Source organism: Ammodytes marinus (genome assembly GCF_949987685.1).
Source record: "Ammodytes marinus genome assembly, chromosome: 19".
Lineage (NCBI taxonomy): Eukaryota > Metazoa > Chordata > Actinopteri > Uranoscopiformes > Ammodytidae > Ammodytes > Ammodytes marinus.
This window is the reverse complement of record NC_137223.1, coordinates 26,040,892-26,058,391: the sequence shown is the minus strand read 5'-3', so window position 1 is coordinate 26,058,391 and position 17,500 is coordinate 26,040,892. Positions and strand designations below refer to the sequence as shown.

The following is a 17,500-nucleotide window of genomic DNA, read 5'->3' as shown; positions in this document are numbered from 1 at the left end:
TGTATAAACATAGACAGATGGCACTGACAAATAAGGGGAAATGATCACAGAGTTAGATACCAGTAGGTTGTACAGGGCTTGTATGAGTAAGGCAAGGCAAGTTTATTTCAGACACAAGGCCATTCAAAGTGCTTTACAGGGGCATGAAATACATCTAGATTATACACTAGTAAAACTTGAGGTCTGCTGCAACCCTCAGTTCTTTTAAATCGAGTCTGAAGACTTTTCTGTTTCCATTTTAACCTGTACTTTTTATTTAATTTAAATGTTTTACTTCTTTTCATTCGCTTTTAAATGTCTTCTAATGTGTTTTATGTATTTTAATCTTGCCCCTGTAAAGCACTTTGAGTGGCCTTGTGTTTGAATTGTGCTATATAAATAAACTTGCCTTGCCTTGCCTAGTAATTGCATTTACGAAATAATAAAAACAAAAAACAAATGCACTGTTATGTATGGACAACTGAAGGTGTACTTAAAGTATCTACAAGGAACTTTTAAATATTTCTGAAACAGTCAAATTTTTCATGTTACATGTAACAGCAAACGAGACCATCAGTGCAAAGAATGCTATTTGTATATAGTTTTTCTTAATGCCTTTGTCTTGGGTGTACGCTCACCCAGGAACAACAGCTGGCGTGGTAAAAACACTACCACTATGCTTTTTATTGATAGTGTAGAGACAGAGTTGAAATGGGGCAGAGAGGGGAGTGACATGCAGAGAACGACCGCGGGCTGAAATCGAACCCGGGTCCGCTGCTGGCCGAGGCCCATGGGGGGGACGCCCTACCAACTGAGCTAAGGGCCCCCCCTAAATGTGCTACAGACTTTGACTTTCATCTGCACTAGCTTTAGCCTCGGTCCAACCTTTGTTTTTGTCTCCTTAAAGGGGCACTGCGTAACATTTTAAGTAATTTATTAGCTAAAATCACCTCTGCCAATAATCTGAATTATCCTCCTCAGCGGAGAATTACAAATATTAAAAAAATTACATGTTGTACATTGAGCAGGCAAGTCTTATGGAGGAATCCATGTTTTTGGAATGTCATCAGGTGCATTATTATTATTATTATTTTGTTGTTGTGTATCTTAGGCCTGTATGTTGTTTGTATTGTTGTTTGGTCAACTGATGTTGTTTTTAAATGCGCTACAGAAATACAATTAACTTTGACGTTCATCTGCACTAGCCTCGGTCCAACCTTTGTCTCCTTAAAGTTATTGTGCGTAGCTTTTTTTTCATATAAATGTCTCTCCTGTGTTCCTTTTACAGGCATGGTGTCAGTGCTGGATTTGATGCAGGGCGGCTTCCCCTCCAGAGCTCCATTCCACGAGCTCTACAACATGTACCAGCAATACATGCCCCCCAAACTCTGCAGGCTCGACCCACGCTTGTTCTGCAAGGTCAGTCCTCATAGCTTCCTCTGCACTGGCCTCATCCTTGGTCTAAGCTCTGTTTTTGTCTACTTGAAGTTATAGCGCGTAACTTTTTTCGTATAAATTAGTGGTCGGATACATTTAAAACTGGGGTGGAGAATTTGGGGAGAAAATAGCAGTTGGGATAGATATTTGAATTCAAATACCTCAACCGCTCCACTTGTTCTCTTTGGTCCCTCCCCTATGGTCCCTCCCTGACACGCTCTACACCAACAAAGTCGGGCCAAAGTGAATGGACAGTCCCAACAGCCAATAAGAACAGAGAATCTTATTTTTTTTTTTTTTTTTTTTTTAATCAGAGCCTCGCTCTGATTGGTCAAAGTGTACCGCTCATGTTAATTTTTACCAATCAGAAATCACATACCTCAGCTTTAAGCCATCGCCCAAACAAGTTGACACAAAGTTGATTAAGCCTATCAGCTCCACAAAACTCTCTCTGTATTTCTCAGTATGGCAGCGTTTACAAACTGGTGCAGGAGCTTAGAAAAATGTTTCAGTTGTTGATTCTACTGCTAAGAAAAAAACCTGGACGTACAGCAGCAGAAGGTATAAAATCCATGCGCCATCACTGAAGGCTTTACCTCATGTAGATGGCGATGCACCGACAGTGTTGTTAGTAATTACTCAGAACTCCTCTTGGGGGGGGGGGAGGCGACAGAAGTTACGCACTACAGCTTTTAAACAGCCTGATTTCCCTGTTTATCAACGGTCCTCTGTGTTTCTGTGTTGCAGGCTTTATTCAAGGCTCTGGGGCTGAATGAACACGACTACAAGTTCGGTCTGACAAGAGTGTTTTTCCGGCCGGGAAAGGTAAGAATTTTTTTTTTGAAAAACCTTTCTCTATTCCCCCTTTGCTCTGGCTACTATTGTATTGTTTTAGGACAGGCTATGGCTGTGTTTGTAAAAGCCCTACTGACGTCCTCCCTCCTACATACTCAACATGTATATATACTACATACTGTCTACTTAGCCATCGATTGTGTATGCGAGGTTCGTCGGACCGTTTACTACCGCTACTATCATCCAAACTGAATTTCTGTAAAGTTGATCAAACTTAAATGATAATATCTTTAATGTGGATTGATAAATATGCCTATAACTCTTTGTAGATGCTTTACTATCATGAAACTAACTCCACACATTACATACAGCTCTGGAAAAAATGAAGAGACCAGTCTGGATTTTTCTTTAATATTCATCTCTACATTACTTATTGAAAATGCTCTTTAATGACAAAAAATTTATTGGAATTTGGTAGAAATGTTGTCAGTAGTTTATAGTATAAAACCAAAATGTTCATTCTACTCAAACATATATGGCTATAAATAGTCAAACGAGAGACACTGAACATTTGGAGTGGTCTCTTCATTTTTTCCAGCCCTGTAGTTAGAATGATGTGGTGTAGTTGGGTTTTACAGGAGTTTCAAAGTAAGACAATAGTTTCAAAGTATTTTGTGCTTCTGAGTTGAGATGAGTTTGTTTTTTCAAATGAGCTGAACCAACAGATGGGATTTCATTTCTCCACTAGATGAATAATTCATTACATTTGAGTGTGACATGTGGGTTCCTGTGTGTGTGTGTGTGTTTGTGTGTCTGCGTGTTTGTCTGTCTGCCTGTTTGTGTGTGTGTGTGTGTGTGTGCGCCTGTCTGTCTGTCTGCCTGCCTGCCTGCCTGCCTGTCTGTGTGTGTGTGTGTGTGTGTGTGTGTGCGCGCCTGTCTGTCTGTCTGCCTGCCTGCGTGTGTGTGTGTGTGTCTCTGTGTCTGTGTGTGCGTGTTTGTCTGTCTGTCTGTGTGTGCGTGTTTGTCTCTCTGTCTGTGTGTGAGAGTGTCTGTCTGCCTGCCTGCCTGCCTGCCTGCATGTGTGTGTCTCTGTGTCTGTGTGTGCGTGTCTGTCTGTCTGTCTCTGTTTGTGTGTGTGCCTGTCTGTCTGCCTGCCTGTCTGCCTGCCTGCCTGTGTGTTTGTGTGTGTGTGTGTGTGTGTGTGTGTGTGTGTGTGTGTGTCTCTGTGTGTGCGTGTTTGTCTGTCTGTCTATCTGTGTGTGCGTGTTTGTCTGTCTGTCTCTGTTTGTGTGTGTGCCTGTCTGTCTGTCTGTCTGCCTGCCTGCCTGCCTCTGTGTGTGTGTGTGTGTGTGTGTGTGTGTGTGTATGTTTGTGTGAGTGTGTGTGTGTGTGTGTGTGTGTGTGTGTGTGTGTGTGTGTGTGTAGGCTTGTATATAACATTTGTTGCAAAGGACCTCGGTACAGACTGTGCAGGGCAGACTGGACATCTGACGCTGTAGATTTCGCTCGGAGGAAAAAAATAACATTTACATAATCTGATGATACACATTACTATTCACGTACCTATGGAAACCTCAGGCATCCGAGGTCTGTTATGTAAGATGAAGTACATTCACTGTGTTGATTTCTCACGAAGCATCTCTTTGCGAGTGTCTCTTCTTGTGCATTTGAGTGCGTTCTGATCAACTTAATCTCGGTGGTATTTGGCAGTATAGTCGCTTTAGACTTGATCTCAACATTTACAGCTCCCGAAAAAATTAAGAGACCAGTCTGGATTTTTCTTAAATCTTCATCTCTACATTACTTATTGAAAATGCTCTTTAATGACAAAAAAATGTAATGGAATTTGGTAGAAATGTTGTCAGTAGTTTATATTATGAAACCAAAATGTTCATTCTACTTAAGCAATATCACATGAGAGGGAGCATGTTGTCGCTCTATATCAGCGCTGCTGTGATTCGGTCGTAGAGAATCACAGCAGTGCTGATATAGAGCGACAACATGCGACCTCGAGTGTGCTATTGCTTTTATACAGCAGTTTTACAACTTAAATTCACAAGTTAACTTTAAAATGTGATCTTTAATCATTTAAGAATGTATTTGCTTCCGCCAACACAAATAGTTCGACAACAGCAGTCAGAGCGGAGCGCGTTGCTAAGCAACAACTTTACGCGAGTGAGCTCGTCCTGCTTTGTTTACTCTGGTCACATTAACCACGGCGGCCCGATGTCCCGTAAAAATCACCAAAGAAAAGGAACGGCGGATCTTAATCTAGTTGGTAATAAGGTCCGCTGCCCAATCCAAACCCCCACGCTTCATTTCCCAGAGTTTATGAGTGTATTTCGGCCCGGGGGAAGTAACGTTATACAATGAGGTGGGCAAGCTAGGCTAGGCTAATATGCTGCGCTCGTATTATTCAGCAGCCTGAGTTTATCTCCACACACTATTGCTGTCTTCAGTAACGTGAGTGTGAGTAGTTAGTAGGGCTTTTAGTATGAGTAGGACGTTAGTAGGGCTTTTAGTATGAGTAGGACGTTAGTAGGGCTTTTAGTATGAGTAGGACGTTAGTTAGTAGGGCTTTAGTATGAGTAGGACGTTAGTAGGGCTTTTAGTATGAGTAGGACGTCAGTAGGGCTTTTAGTATGAGTAGGACGTCAGTAGGGCTTTTAGTATGAGTAGGACGTCAGTAGGGCTTTTAGTATGAGTAGGACCTCAGTAGGGCTTTTAGTATGAGTAGGACCTCAGTAGGGCTTTTAGTATGAGTAGGACCTCAGTAGGGCTTTTAGTATGAGTAGGACCTCAGTAGGGCTTTTAGTATGAGTAGGACGTGAGTAGGGCTTTTAGTATGAGTAGGAGGTCAGTAGGGCTTTTAGTATGAGTAGGATGTCAGTAGGGCTTTTAGTATGAGTAGGATGTTAGTAGGGCTTTTAGTATGAGTAGGACGTTAGTAGGGCTTTTAGTACGAGTAGGACGTCAGTAGGGTTTTTAGTATGAGCAGGGCGTTAGTAGGGCTTTTAGTATGAGTAGGACGTTAGTAGGGCTTTAAGTATGAGTAGGAGGTTAGTATGAGTAGGAGGTTAGTAGGGCTTTTAGTATGAGTAGGACGTTAGTAGGGCTTTTAGTATGAGTAGGAGGTTAGTATGAGTAGGAGGTTAGTAGGGCTTTTAGTATGAATAGGACGTTAGTAGGGCTTTTAGTATGAGTGGGACATTAGTAGGGCTTTAAGTATGAGTAGGAGGTTAGTATGAGTAGGAGGTTAGTAGGGCTTTTAGTATGAGTAGGACGTTAGTAGGGCTTTTAGTATGAGTAGGAGGTTAGTATGAGTAGGAGGTTAGTAGGGCTTTTAGTATGAATAGGACGTTAGTAGGGCTTTTAGTATGAGTGGGACATTAGTAGGGCTTTTAGTATGAGTAGGAGGTTAGTAGGGTTTTTAGTATGAGTAGGATGTTAGTAGAGCTTTTAGTATGAGTCCATTACATGCCGTCCTAACCCCGTCCCTCTCACCTCTGGTTCAGTTTGCAGAGTTCGATCAGATCATGAAGTCAGACCCCGACCACCTGGCCGAGCTGGTGAAGAAAGTCAACAAGTGGCTGATCCACAGTCGCTGGAAGAAGGTGCAGTGGTGCGGGCTGTCTGTCATCAAACGTGAGTACAGAAAACAACTGTTGATGTGTTATAATACTATCATGTCGGCTTCCTGGCACACATGAACAGCCCCCTACGACGTGGTCACGCATACACACACACACACACACACACACACACACACACACACACACACACACACACACACACACACACACACACACAGGACTGTAATCATGTTGTATTCAAGAATGCACAACCTATAGATTCACAAAATAAATTCCATTATATAGCCTATCCTATATTTGCCCAAAGACAGTAAAGAGACAGACCAATTGAATTATGGTGTGGTAGGTAGGTATATATTTTAGTTTGATTTACATTTATTTTCAGTATTAAAACCATCATTTGGATTTTTAATTAATAACAATACTCATTTTAAATGTACATATCCACCTCCTGTCCTTTTATCTTTCCGTTCATACAACAATATACAGAGAAAATTTGAATTTTTTGGGCACATTTCGAATGGTAAAATTAATCGTGATTAATCCACAGAATAGTGAAAATCTGATTAATATATATATGATTTTATTCAGGACACATGGAGATCCATAGTACAATGTATATAAAATAGACTCAATACATAAATAACAACAAAAAAGCACACCAATGCATGCAGATTAGAAAAACACAAATAAAATAAGAGATCAGCATACAACACTTGCAGTATACAATAATAATAGTAATAGTATATTAGATTTATATAGCGTGTTTTTTGCACTCAAAGCGCCTTTATTTTTTATTCTAATATACCGTTTTGTTTTGCCGTACCTTTTGCACTATTTTAGAATGTATTTATTGAATATATTACTTATCTCATTTTACCAAATTCTATCCTTGTGTTCTTATTGCACCGTGGGGTCGGAGAGAAACGTAATTTCGACTCCACTGTGTGTGCATGTGCAGCTGTGGTGAAGTGTGTAGGGCGGTTCGGTCGTCCACTGGGTTACAGGGTCGGTGGTTCGATCCCCCGTCTCCCCGCCACATGTCCAAGTGTCCCTGGGCAAAGAGACACTGAACCCTAAATGTCTCCTGATAGTTAGCTTGCACCCTGCGTGGTAGCTGCTGCTGCTATCGGTGTATGAATGAATGTGTGTGTGAATGGGTGAATGTGTACAAAACAATGTAAAGCGCTTTGGGTCTGTGAAAAACCAGGGAAAAGAGCTGGTAACACTTTATAATAACTATCCGTTGTAACTCGTTAATAGATCATTAGTAAACTCTTAATTAATGATTATTAATGATTTGTTAAGTGTTTGTTAGCAGTTTGTTAAGGATTTATAACAATGGTAGATAGTTAATATCTTAATAATTGAATCAGTTCATCTGGGAGGTAATCCGAGATTAACTGATCACGTCACGTTCAAGTCCATGGCATGCACAGTGTGTATTGAGTTTATTTAAAAATATTTGAAAATGGGGCTGCCCTCAGTTGCCCATGCTGTGTATAGTCTATAGCCTATTTCAGCCTCGTCGGTATCTCGGATTACCTCCCAGATGAACTGATTCAATTATTAAGCTATTAACTATCTACCATTGTTATAAATCCTTAACAAACTGCTAACAAACACTTAAAAAATCATTAATAATCATTAATTAAGAGTTTACTAATGATATATTAACAAGTTACAACGGATAGTTATTATAAAGTGTTACCAAAGAGCTTTATAAGTGGAGTCCATTTACCATTTATATTGCATGAAAAAATGCTCAAAAACTTTGGGACCCAAACTTTTCCTCCAACAATCTGAAGTGTATTTCATCTATAAAATATTTTAATCTGAGCAGAACTTTTCTTACGCTTATAAAGATAAGAAGTAAAACGTGTTCAGAATGCACAGTGGACCCTTCAAGCCTCCAAATATCATATGTTTATGCGTCTGCCTTCCTACCATCGGTCTAGTCAACTTTTTTAGTACGGTGCCAGATTATTTTCTTTCCATTAAAGATGACAAACTTCCCACCACTTTCTACATGGACATCGTAAAACAGCTTTCGGACCATTTTTTCGGATGGAGTTTTTTTTATTCATTTTAATCTGTGTGGAAGCATTTTTATTTGTATATCCTGAGATTGGTTTCCTTGACATTTTAACCTATAAATAAACCAGCCAACAGTATATTGTACTGATCGCAATACAGCAGAGATATGATATATTTTTTATAATATAATTTTCTTTCAAAGAACACATACACACAACTGAAGAAGTGAACACAAAATCCAAAAATAAAACAAACAACTAACATGGCGTACTCTCCTTTACCGGTTTCTAAGGACTTCCAATTACAATGTTTAAACTTTAGGCACAATGTTAAGCAGAAAATAAAAATGGAGATAGTCAGAGAGAGAGAGAGAGAGAGAGAGAGAGAGAGAGAGAGAGAGAGAGAGAGAGAGAGAGAGATGAGTTAAAATGAAATGTGCAATGTGATGAAAACTTATATATTCACAATGTATATGGCTTGATGTTACAAGGAGGCAGGAAAAATGCAGTATACAGTTTTTAAGGGGGCAGTGTCCATCTCTAGAGTGAAAGAGAGAGAGAGATGGAGGGAGAGAGGGAGGAAAGAAGAGAGGGAGAGAGGAAAGGAAAGAGAGGAAGAGAGAGAGAGAAAGAGAGGAAGAGTGAGAGAGATGGAGGGAGAGATGGAGAGAGGGAGGAAAGAAGAGAGGGAGAGAGAGAGAGGAAAGAGAAAGAGAGAGAGAAATAGGAGAGAAAGAGAGAGAGAGATGGAGGGAGAGATGGAGAGAGAGAGGGAAGGAAAGAGAGGGAAAGAGAGACAGATGAACATATAAAAAGCAGTATACAGTTTTAAGGGGGCAGTGACTCTCTGTGGAGTCGTGAAATCACAATGCATTATGCAGAGAAAAAGTTTTAGATGAAAACCAAGCAGAAGGTAGAGAGAGAGAGAAAGAGGGAGAGAGAGAGAGGGAGAGAAAGAGAGAGAGGGAGAGGGAGGGAGAGGTAGGGAGAGAGAGAGAGAGAGGAAAGAGAGAGAGAGAGAGAGAGAGAGGGAAGGAGAGGGAGGGAGAGAGGGAGAGAGATGGAGAGGGAGAGGGAGAGAGGGAGTGGTAGGGGTAGGGAGAGAGAGAGAGAGGAAAGAGAGGGAGAAAGAGAGGGAGGGGGAGAGAGAGAGGCAGAGAAAGAGAGAGGGAGAAGGAGAGAGAGAGAGAGAGAAATTGTTGGAGGCAATGCAGCATGATCAAAACCAACTGTTTGTTCACTGCAGGACAAAGGCTGTGAAGCTGCTGCTCTGTTGTGATGGACTGAATACACCATGTTGAAACACGTTTTTAACATTGTTATAATAACACAGGCAAGACAAGGCAAATATAGCACAATTCAGACATAAGGCCATTCAAAGTGCTTTACAGGGGCAAGATAGATAGATAGATAGATAGATAGATAGATAGATAGATAGATAGATAGATAGATAGATAGATAGATAGATAGATAGATAGATAGATAGATAGATAGATAGATAGGCAAGGCAAGTGTATTTCTATAAAACAATTCAGACACAAGGCCATTCAAAGTGCTTTACAGGGCCCAGACAGACAGACAGACAGACAGACAGACAGGCAAGACAAGTTTATTTCTGTAGCACAATTCAGACACAAGGCCATTCAAAGTGCTTTACAGGGCCAAGATTAAAATACATAATACACATTAGAAAAGATAGATAGATAGATAGATAGATAGATAGACAGACAGACAGACAGACAGACAGACAGACAGACAGACAGACAGACAGACAGATAGACAGATAGACAGATAGATAGACAGACAGACAGACAGACAGACAGACAGACAGACAGACAGACAGACAGACAGACAGACAGACAGACAGACAGACAGACAGACAGACAGACAGACAGACAGACAGACAGACAGATAGATAGGCAAGTGTATTTCTAGAGCACAATTCAGACACAAGGCCATTCAAAGTGCTTTACAGGGGCAAGATTAAAATACATCAAGTAGAATACACATTAGAAAAGTGAATGAAGAATATGCATTAAGCAGGGCACCCACAGCAGGGATACACTGTAGAAATATAAGTTAGGGAGATTCGAAATGACAAGGCATCTGTCTGTACTAGATTTTTGAGTTTCTAGGCTTAAACTACAATTATTTAAAAGGTGCGGGGGCGCCCTTAGCTCAGTTGGTAAGGCGTCCCCCCCATGGGCCTCGGCCAGCAGCGGACCCGGGTTCGATTCCAGCCTGCGGTCGTTCTCTGCATGTCACTCCCCTCTCTGCCCCATTTCAACTCTGTCTCTACACTATCAATAAAGCATAAGAATGCCAAAAAAAAAAAAAAGTGCTACGAGGAACTTTTTAAATATTTCCTATATTTTATATATATTGTTCCTCTGATGATCATAAATTACCCCAGAACAACAGCTGGCCTGGTAAAAGGAGGCGCTAGAATTAAAACAAACGGAAAGTTCCTCGAAGCTACTTTTGGTTTTATGGAAAATTGCCCACATTTAAGCAAACTAATTATCTCTTGTTGGGATAACTTTTCCCCCCCTCCTCCCACCCTCTCTATATCCAAATGAAGTAGAAAAATAAGTTCATTGAAAAAGTGTGTGACTGTCACCCCCCCTCTGCTGCGCCACACTATTCTATATTGATTAAATTCGTAGTGATAAAATGAATTTCTTTCTTACGCTAATATGGTTTTTACATTCTGTTGTGTTGGCAGAATTTTCCTTTTCATGAGAAAATGCATTATTTATTTATTCGTGATTCAATATCATTCCTATTTCTAAAGTCTTTTGCGAAATGGATTATATTGTGTCGCGCCACTGAAGCAAGATCCATATTGAATTGGAGAGAGGGGGAGGGAGGGAGAGAGGGAGAGAGGGAGGGGGAGGGAGGGAGGGAGGGAGAAAGGGAGGGAGAGAGAGAGAGGGAGGGAGAGAGAGAGGGAGGGAGGGAGGGAGGGAGGGAGAGGAGAGGAGAGGGAGAGAGGGAGGGAGAGAGAGACAGAGAGAGAGGGAGGGAGAGGAGAGGGAGGGAGGGAGGGAGGAGGGGAGAGAGAGAGAGGGAGGGAAGGAAGGAAGGAAAGCGAATGAGAGGAAGAGAGAGAGGTAGAGCAGGTAGGGTGAGAGAGAGACGCAGAGAGAGAGAGAGAGTGGAAGAGAGGGATAGAGAAAGACGCAGAGAGAGAGAAAGAGAGAGAGAGAGTGGAAGAGAGAGGGATAGAGAGAGACGCAGAGAGAGAGAGAAAGAGAGAGCGAAAGAGAGAGATGAAGTGTGGAAGATAAATAGAGAAAGAGATCGATACCATCTCTCCACTCGCTGCCAAATTCATTTCATCTTGTTTATGAGTTCAGAATATTTAACTTCTGCTTCATCGATAACAGAAAGAGAATTATGGACTTTCTCTACGGTGAACGAGTACACACTAAGGTTGCGTTCCGAATCTCATACTCTTTCTTTTTTCTATTCTACATACTACATCCGACGATAAAAATAATCTAGTTAGGATGCAGTAGGCATACTATTGGAACATACTTTTCTCTCTTATTTCATCATAACATGGCGCCTTGATCTTGCCTCTTGCTTTTATATCCGTCGCATCCCGTTTGTTTTCATATGGAGGCTTCGTCGATGTTACGTCACTTCACGTGCGCACTGGATTGTGGGTCAGAATCGCCCGAATAGGATGCACTTTTCAACACTAACAATCTTGGCCGCATGAAGTAGGACATCCGGGTACTTCTAACCATCCTAAATCTGGCCACAAGAATCGGGACATCCTAAATCTTTTTTCTACCATACTATATAGTAGAAAGTATGAGATTCGGAACGCAACCTAACTGTATATAAAGCTCCGGAAAAAATGAAGAGACCAGTCTGGATTGTTCTTAAAGGGGCAGTGTGTAATATGACATCATCAAGAAAGTTCTAGAATGCAACGCTCCCGGGGTAACCCCAACCCTTTAGAATAATAACAGAAGCTACAGTGGCCTTCAAGGACAAGAACAATTCTAAATTTTAAACAATGCACCTGATCAAATTCCAAAAACATGGATTCCTCCATAAGACTTGCCTGCTCAATGTACAAAATGTAATATTAATATTTGTTATTCTCCGCTCAGGAGGATAATTCAGATTATTGGTAGAGGTGATTTTACACCAATGAGGACATATTTATGAATGAGGATATTGATTTTAGCTAATAAATTACTTAAAATGTTACACAGTGTCCCTTTAAATCTTCATCTCTACATTACTTATTGAAAATGCTCTTTAATGACAAAAGAATTTATTGTGAATTTGGTAGAAATGTTGTCAGTAGTTTATAGTATAAAACCAAAATGTTCATTCTACTCAAACATATATGGCTATAAATAGTAAAACGAGAGACACTGAACATTTGGAGTGGTCTCTTAATTTTTTTCAAGAGCCGCATACTTTAAAAACCCAATGAGTATTTTAACGAAACACTTAGTATACCGTGAACATATACTGAGAGAGAGAGGGGGGGGTGGGGAGAGAGAGAGAGAGAGAGAGAGAGAGAGAGGGAGAGAGAGAGGGAGGGATAGAGAGAGAGAGAGGGAGGGAGAGAGAGGGATAGAGAGAGAGAGAGGGAAGGAGAGAGAGAGAGAGAGAGAGAGAGAGAGAGAGAGGGGGGGGGGGTGGGGAGAAAGGGAGAGGGAGAGAGAGGGATAGAGAGAGACGTTGGAACAAATTCATTATTTTCAATGGGATATGATGATATGCTGCTACAACACATCCTGCCAATGATATTCTTTTTTTAATTTGATCGATAAGGATATATTAATTTATATAGGCCTATTGCATTGGCCAATTGTAGGCCTACTCTACTGGCTAACAAAGTTGTTGTGCTATTCATTAGTTAGGCTATTTATTATCATTAGTTTAATATAAAACAAACAAAAAGAGATTTGATAAGGATGAAGAAATAAAGATATGAAGAGAAACAGACAGAGAGAGACGGAGGGAGAGAGAGAGAGAGAGACAGATGGAGGGAGAGAGAGAGAGAGAGACAGACAGAGAGAGATGGAGGGAGAGAGGTAGAGAGAGAGAGAGAGAGAGAGAGGGGAAGAGAGAGACGGAGGGAGAGAGAGAGAGAGACAGACAGACAGAGAAAGACGGAGGGAGAGAGGGAGGTAGGGAGAGAGATAGAGAGGTGTTATGACAGCCGCCTGCAGAGATTGCGATGAACTGTCCTCAGACACTGCAGTGATAAACAAATATACACCAAGACCCCACATTATTAACAACAGTCTGACACACACACACACATTCTCTCGCCCACACACACACACACACGCACGCACTCACACACACACTCACACATGCACTCGCACACACACTCACACACACGCACTCGCACACAATAACACACACACACACACACACACACACGCACTCGCACACACTCACTCTCACTCTCACTCTCTCGCCCACACACACTCACACACACACACACACACACACCTGCGTACACACACAGACACACACTTGCACTCGTAGTCAGACTCACACACACACACACACCCTCACACACACACACACACACACACACACACACACACACACACACACACACACACACACACACACACACACACACACACACACACACACACACACACACACACAGCCCTGTATTTACTCTCTCCGTCCAAAGGGCCCTTGGGTGTTTTTCTGTTGAGCTATCTGCGCATACTGAACCATCTCGTTTGCATGATCCGATTTTCACGGGAAAAGTTGAGAGCGATAAAGTCACACACACACACACACACACACACACACACACACACACACACACACACACACACACACACACACACACACACACACACACTCGATAAAGTAATAAACGTAGTGAGAGTGGCGGTGCTGATGTGTTGTGGAGCAGAAGCTGCTGTGCATAAATCTATGGAGAATTGCTCTAAGCGAAACAAGTCACACACACACACACACACACACACACACACACACACACACACACAGACACAGACACAGACACAGACACACACACACACAAACACACCACCGAAACAAGTCATCAACATAACTGGGTTTGTATAACCAGCCTTAGTCTGATTATAAAACACAAACTAAAGTATCTTCCTTCAGGGCCGATTCTAGACTTTTTAAGGCCTAAGTAAGTGTTTCTTTTCACGTTTTAAAAATAAGGGTTAGGGGGTTGTTGTTGTTGTTGTTGTTGTTGTCTTCCCTCAGTCTTCCCTTGGCCCAGCTGTCCTGTTAATCCTACAACCCTACATTTTCCCATGTGTGATGTCACACATGGGAAAATGTAGGGTTAGACAGCGAGACCATAAAAAACACTCTTTCTGCCTTTTCTCAGGCTAGGATGAACCGATTTCTAAAATGTTTGTACATTTATACTCCATAGGATCTCAGAGTTCAATACACCTTCATATCTCCACTGGTGAAGTAGGTCTTTAAGTCTTTTTTTCTCTCTTTCTCTTTCAGTGAAGAATAAGATCCTCTACCGGACCAGCGCTTGTATCAAGATGCAGAAGACTGTTCGTATGTGGCTGTGTCGCAGGAAACACAAGCCTCGGTGGGTCTGTCTGTCTGTCTGTCTGTCTGTCTGTCTGTCTGTCTGTCTGTCTGTCTGTCTGTCTGTCTGTCTGTCTGTCTGTCTGTCTGTCTGTCTGTCTGTCTGTCTGTCTGTCTGTCTGTCTGTCTGTCTGTCTGTCTGTCTGTCTGTCTATCTATCTATCTATCTATCTATCTATCTATCTATCTATCTATCTATCTATCTATCTATCTATCTATCTATCTATCTATCTATCTATCTATCTATCTATCTATCTATCTATCTATCTATCTATCTATCTATCTATCTATCTATCTATCTATCTGTCTGTCTGTCTGTCTGTCTGTCTGTCTGTCTGTCTGTCTGTCTGTCTGTCTGTCTGTCTGTCTGTCTGTCTGTCTGTCTGTCTGTCTGTCTGTCTGTCTGTCTGTCTGTCTGTCTGTCTGTCTGTCTGTCTGTCTGTCTGTCTGTCTGTCTGTCTGTCTGTCTGTCTGTCTGTCTACATACACAAGCCTCGGTGGGTCGCACAAAATCCATCAAATCTGTTTTTTTTTTGTTTTTCTTTTGTCTACAAAATATGCTCTTATGATAAAGCAACATGGGGGACAAATATTAAAGGTGTAGTCAGTGATTTTTGTAATCAGTGACTATCTCCTCACTATCCACTGCCTTTCCGTACTGTGTGCACTGAAAACAAATCCAGTGTTAATACACAGCCTAGGCTCTGTAAACGGGCATGTTGCTAGCTACTGTGGACCGCCTTTGCTTACATACCCTGTGTTAATTTACCAGTTTACAGAGCCTAGGCTGTGTATTAGCAACTGGATTATTTTTCAGCGCACGCACAGTACAGACAGGTAGTGGGTCATGAGGAGATATTCACTGATTTTGACAAAGTGATTTCGACAACAAGCCTTCTCCAAAATTACGCAGTGTGCCTTTACAATGCAGGTATTTTTCATTCCACTAAGGTTGCTTGTGCGTATAGTCGAAAAGTCCCCACAGTCATTAATTACAATATGTTTAAATTAAAACGCTATGTCATCCATCAGACAGTCCAGTGAATACCCAGCTCTTGGTTTCGCTTTAGCACACCCCGGAGCTTTAAAAAACACAATGTCATTACCGAACCTAATCACATTAAATCAAGTTAACTCAAAACCCCGCGATCGAGATGAATGCACAGGTAATGTGTCAACCTCCACACCAGTACAGGCAGAATAGATTAAGATCCTCACGCACGCACGCACGCACACACGCACGCACGCACACACACACACACGCGCGCACACACACACGCACGCACGCACACGCGCACACACACACACACACGCACGCACACGCGCGCACACGCACACACGCACACGCGCGCACACGCACACACGCGCACACACACACGCGCTCACTCACTCACTCACTCACTCACTCACTCACTCACTCACTCACTCACTCACTCACTCACTCACTCACTCACTCACTCACTCACTCACTCACTCACTCACTCACTCGCTCACTCGCTCACTCACTCACTCACTCGCTCGCTCGCTCACACACACACACACACACACACACTCACACACACACACACAGAAGAATAGATTAAGCCTCATAGCCTGTGTAAGTGGCTGCTAGCTGAATTTATTACCCATAGATTTGAATATTACCAGATATTTTTTACGACTGTAATTTCGCACTCTGTGAAAAGGATAAGCTTTCCATCTGCTCAACAAAACCTTATGTTGTTTACTATTTGCCTTAAAGCCCCTGTTACTGTTTTTCAAGCGTTATTAGACAGTACAGAGTTGAAATGGGGGGAGAGAGAGAGAGAGAGTGTCTATCTATCTATCTATCTATCTATCTATCTATCTATCTATCTATCTATCTATCTATCTATCTATCTATCTATCTGTCTGTCTGTCTGTCTGTCTGTCTGTCTGTCTGTCTGTCTGTCTGTCTGTCTGTCTGTCTGTCTGTCTGTCTGTCTGTCTGTCTGTCTGTCTGTCTGTCTGTCTGTCTGTCTGTCTGTCTATCTATCTATCTATCTATCTAATGTGTGGAGTTAGTTTCATGATAGTAAAGCATCTGAAAAGAGTTATAGGCATATAATATAAAAATAATAATTCAAAACATTTTTTTCAGCTATTATGCACTAAATTAAATGTATTTATGTATATTATAATTACTTTCTACAAAATCTGCTAGGAAATAAAACCCAAAATTCTACACACTGCAGGTTTAAAGTACCGTAAATGTAGTATAGTCATTGTGGGGAGTATAACACAAGCTGAGAAAAATGTTTTAATATATTTTGGCAACGGAGAGAGGCCTATGATTATGTCATAAGGGTTATCTTGGCTTGTGCTTGGAGACTACACACATTTATAAAGGGAAGTTTGAATGCCAGGCTGGGGTATCGTACAGAGTTGAAATGGGATCGGCCATTTTCATTTAAAGGTCCCATTCATTTTAGATGAGTGACGTTAAAACTCTCCCCTGGTTCAATCATCACCGGTGCAAAAGGTTTGAAAACTGATTTAGAAAACAAGAGGGAAGGTTTTTGTAATAAGACTTTAAAGGTGTAGTCAGTGATTCTGGAGAATGCTTGTTTTGTTAAAAAAAATATCCATTGTTAATACACAGCCTAGGCTCTGTAAACTGGTATGTTTGTTTTGTTTTAACCTTTATTTATACAGGTAAATCCCATTGAGACCGAAGACTCTTTTTACAAGGGAGACCTGTTTTCCTTTCCCACGTTACCATTCACACACACATTCATACACCGATAGCAGCAGCTAACTATCGACATTCACACGAGGCAAGGTGGGTGAAGTGTCTTTCCCAAGGACACAACAACTATGACACAGGTGGCAGGGCGGGGATCGAACCGTCAACCCTTTGATCATTGGCCGACCCGCTCTACCACCTGAGCCACAGTCGCCCCATACAGGAAAAGAAGGGCAACATGTCCGTTTGCAGAGCCTAGGCTGTGTATTAACACTGGATTCCGAAACATCAAAATCAAACTTCTCTTTTTCGGGTGTTCATAAAGTGGTCCGCATCAGTTTGTCACATGTGTTCACAAAGGGTTCAGA

General features: G+C 41.6%; 1 protein-coding gene across 1 annotated transcript in view; it reads left to right on the top strand.

Annotated features, from left to right (window-relative positions):
- The window catches only part of LOC307265739 (unconventional myosin-VI-like), a gene marked incomplete at its 5' end in the record, with an annotated part of 81,461 nt that overhangs the window by 29,071 nt on the left and 34,890 nt on the right, over positions 1–17,500 (top strand). The window contains 4 exons of the mRNA XM_080047534.1: positions 1,268–1,398; positions 2,164–2,241; positions 5,727–5,856; positions 14,339–14,429. Coding sequence (XP_079903660.1) covers positions 1,268–1,398; positions 2,164–2,241; positions 5,727–5,856; positions 14,339–14,429 — 430 coding nt within the window. The remainder of the gene's footprint in view (positions 1–1,267; positions 1,399–2,163; positions 2,242–5,726; positions 5,857–14,338; positions 14,430–17,500) is intronic.